General features: G+C 61.8%; 1 protein-coding gene across 1 annotated transcript in view; it reads right to left on the reverse strand.

The window, feature by feature from the left end:
* The window catches only part of FRMD5 (FERM domain containing 5), a 30,665-nt gene that overhangs the window by 3,052 nt on the left and 23,982 nt on the right, over positions 1-3,631 (reverse strand). The window contains exons 10-12 of the mRNA XM_009321506.1: positions 3,015-3,089; positions 2,173-2,241; positions 1,883-1,989 (exon numbers count right to left, since the gene is read on the reverse strand). Of these exons, the coding sequence (XP_009319781.1) occupies positions 1,883-1,989; positions 2,173-2,241; positions 3,015-3,089 (251 nt within the window). The remainder of the gene's footprint in view (positions 1-1,882; positions 1,990-2,172; positions 2,242-3,014; positions 3,090-3,631) is intronic.

Below are 3,631 nucleotides of genomic sequence, written 5' to 3' on the forward strand. Positions count from 1 at the left end.
CCTGGCACGGGTGCCTCCCCGGGGCTGTGTGGAGCATCGCGGCTGAGGCTGGGGAGAGCTGGGAGGAGCGGCAAAGCCCCCAGAGCCTGGGCCAGCAGCCGTGGCCCCAGGGCCAGCACCCGGACCCTCACCTCCCGGCAGCAGTGGTTGATGAGCCGCAGGTGGACGCTGACTTTGGTTTTAATCTTTATCAGGCACTTCACCATGGTGGCACGGGCAGCGGCTGGCCTGGCCCGTGGCACAGGACACCCGTGTGGACTGCGAGGGGGCGCGGGGACAGCTGCTCACCCACGGGCACGGCTGACGCAAGCGGGGCTGGTACCGCTGGCCCTGGAGTCAGGGCTATTTTAGGCTCCCATATTTCCATAGGGCCGAGCTGAAGTAAGAGCAAAGAAAAGCAGCTGCTGGCAGGGCAAGAGCTGCCGGGGCAGGGGTGGTGCTGGGAGCCTGTGCCAGCTCAGGGTAATTTATTGTGGGAGGCTCTTGTTGCTTCGCAATGGCACACGTGGGAGGCGGGGGAGAGGGTGCTCACATTTACCAGGGCAGCAGAGGTGACCTTGTCTGCAGGGCTGCTGCAGCTGCCAGGCATGCTCCCACCCCAAAAATCAGCACAGACGTCAGCCCTGGGCTTCCTCGATGGAAAGAAATCCCTTTCCTGCTCCGAGGGACCTGTCCCTTTGGGCAGGCAGTGTTTCTGCACCCTGTCCCTGCCCGTAGCCCAGGCAGCAGGATCAATGCAGCTGTGCCAGGGCAGGGGCTAGCCCCGCAGCCTGTTTGGGAGCAGGGCATGACCACAGCGTGCACTCCCCCGCCTCGCCCCATGCTCCCTGCTGTCCCCGTTCCCTCGTCCACCTCCCAGTTTTCCAAACCTCTGTGCATCATCACATGGCCCCAACACACACCAGCAGCACCCACCACACACACTGCTCTCCATCACCCCAGTGTCACCAGGAGTCAGACACTGCCATCACCAGCAGGTACCACAGCCACGCTCAGTGGCACAGCCACAGGCCCCAGCACTGTCCCCAGCCCCGCAGGGCAGCTCCAGGGCCGGTCCCAGCATTTTGTCCTCTGCCAGGTGCATCCCACCCATGCACGGCCCTGACCCCGGCTGCAGCTCGGCCCCAGGATGGGGGTACCAGCCTCCCTGCCGCAGGCTGCCACAGCGATCCAGCCTGGCAGACTGGCAAGCCATCGGCGGCGGCCATCGGCTGGCCAGGAGCAGCTCCCAGGTGGGTGACAAGTTCTTTTGCAGACCAGCTTGCTCCTGTACATGGTCAGACCTCAGCCCTGTGACTCTCAGTAACACTGTGCTCTGCTGGGACCCCGCCGGGTGCTGGTGTACCTCTCCAGGCAGGTTTGCTTTGCTTTCAAACTGGGGCTGTTTGGAAGAGCAGAGCGAGGCACGCCGGCATGCGCAGGACGGGGCTGTCAGGGTAACTTCAAAGCAGGGCTCACTCACCTCTTCCCCGGGTCAGAGCTATCAGGGCAATGTGGAGCCTTTTGCTGAATTTCCAATCTAATCTAAATTAACAATTGCTGAGAAATTCTCCTCTGCTTTGCTTCTGCACTGGAAACTTCTGTCCCGCAACCAGCCCTCCACTTTGCCTGGGCTCAGCTATTGATGCCAAACTGGCCCTGAGCCACAAGAGCAACATCTGTTGCTGTCAAGCCTTGCCTGGGGACACGTCAGGGATCTTCCCTGCCCCGGTGTCCCCACATCAGCATCAGGGGGTACAAAAATCAGCTGGATGTGTGTCTGCTTTTTTGTGTGTGCATGTGTTTGCATATGTGTATGTGGGTGCTCGTGTGTGTGTGCACGTCCCCAGCGCTGGTGCTGCCCCGGTTCCCGAGCCCCAGGGAGAGCTGCCCCATGCCCTACCTTCCATGATGGAGATGTGCACGGCTCTCCTCCGGGTGCGGGGCACGCTGCTCAGGCGGGGGCCGTGGGTGATGGAGGGGCAGCTCCGGCTCGGCACCAGCCCTGCCCTGGGGATGAGAACAGGGACAGTGTCAGAGCCCCGGACGGTGCCAGAGCCCCGGGCATGCGGCAGCTCTCCCACTTCGGTCCTGTGGCTCCCTCCGCCACCCCAGCGAGCCGGGTACTGGACCCCTGGGAGGCCCCGGCCCCGCAGGCTGGACTGCGCAGTGCCACTGCTACCAGGCTCTTACCGGTGAATCTCGGGGGGCTCCCTCTTGATCTTGGCGCTGGACTCCATCACCTCCTTTGCAACACGGCCACTGCAGGCAGTTGAAGAACAGCAACCGTGAGGATGTGACCGCTGCACTGGCAAGCCACGAGCTCCCCCCATGGCACACCATGCCCTGGTACGGCCTAGCCCCCTCCCCATGCACATGGGCTGGGAGAGGGGGGTTCTTGCTGCGGCTCCAGGGGAAAGCAGAAATATTTGCTGGAAGTAAGGGTCATGGGAAGAGCAGGGAAAGGCTGGGCTGACACCTCTGCCACCATGTTTTGCTGCTTCTCTTGGCATGAGATGCTGGACACCATGGGATCACCTCCTCCCCGGGCAGGGGGACACACCATGGGCGTCTGGGCCCTCCCGTGCCAGCAAGGAGGGTGCCAGCATCATGCACCTTGCAGCTGGGGATGCGCTGGAGTCTCTCGTCTTGCAGAAATACAAGGTCCCAGGTCCAGGCTCTCGCTCCAGGGCCAGGGAGGAGCAACACCCCCCAGGAATTTAGGAATTGTGATGATTCGTTTCACTCCTTGCTCTCAAAAACGAAACCCCAAAGCCCCCTGTCCTCTCCCCTCCTCCACTCCTGTCCCTCCAAAAATCTGCTGTTCTGGGGCTGGAGAGAGGGATGTCAGCTGTGAAACAGAGAAGTGGTGATGGCCTTGGCGAGGCGGCAGCGCTGCAGTGGGAGGACCTCCAGCGACAGGAGGACCCTTAGCAAGTCCTCAGACTACTGCAGCCCTGAACTGCTCCCCACAGCACAGCCAAAGGAGCATCTGAAAACATATCCAGTAGCTGCTACTTACTGTCATTATTTACCTGTATCGGAACCGGCTTCCCTTGAAGAACAAGTTGCTGCTGGACACTGTCCGGACCTGGCTCGACTTCTCCAACCTGCAACAGCACCAAGAGCTGCATGAGCACCCTGCGTCGCCAGCCAGGTGCTGAGCACCCAGGCAGGGTATGGCCCCCGGCACTGCTTCACGGCAAAGCTTTCGCCCAGTTTTGTTTCCAATGCACTGCGCCGGTGACAAGGACTGATTGCTCTGCTGATGCCCTTACAGCATCATCCCTGCCAGACTGACCCCTAGGATCAGAGGGAGGCAGCCGCACGCTGCTGGCAAACAGCAACGAGGCCAAATTACAAGAGCAACGCCCTGGAGATGCGAAACACCACCAGGAACGAAACAAGCCGCCAGTCACCACCCAGCAGTGGCAGGGTGACACCAGCTGGTGGGACATGAGCACCTGGACCGTCATGGCATCATCCTGCAGCCCTCTCCACCAGCACAGCACATCCCTGCCAGCAGCAGGAGCGTTGCCCAGCCCATGCCCGGGCTCCTGGACAGACCCGCTGCCAACGGCTTCCCCAGCAGCTGAAGGGGGGCTCGGGCTGCAGCTCATACAGGGTCCACTGGGGCCACCAGCGAGCACCT

The sequence above is a fragment of the Pygoscelis adeliae genome, unplaced genomic scaffold (genome assembly GCF_000699105.1).
Source record: "Pygoscelis adeliae isolate BGI_AS28 unplaced genomic scaffold, ASM69910v1 Scaffold13, whole genome shotgun sequence".
Taxonomy (NCBI): domain Eukaryota; kingdom Metazoa; phylum Chordata; class Aves; order Sphenisciformes; family Spheniscidae; genus Pygoscelis; species Pygoscelis adeliae.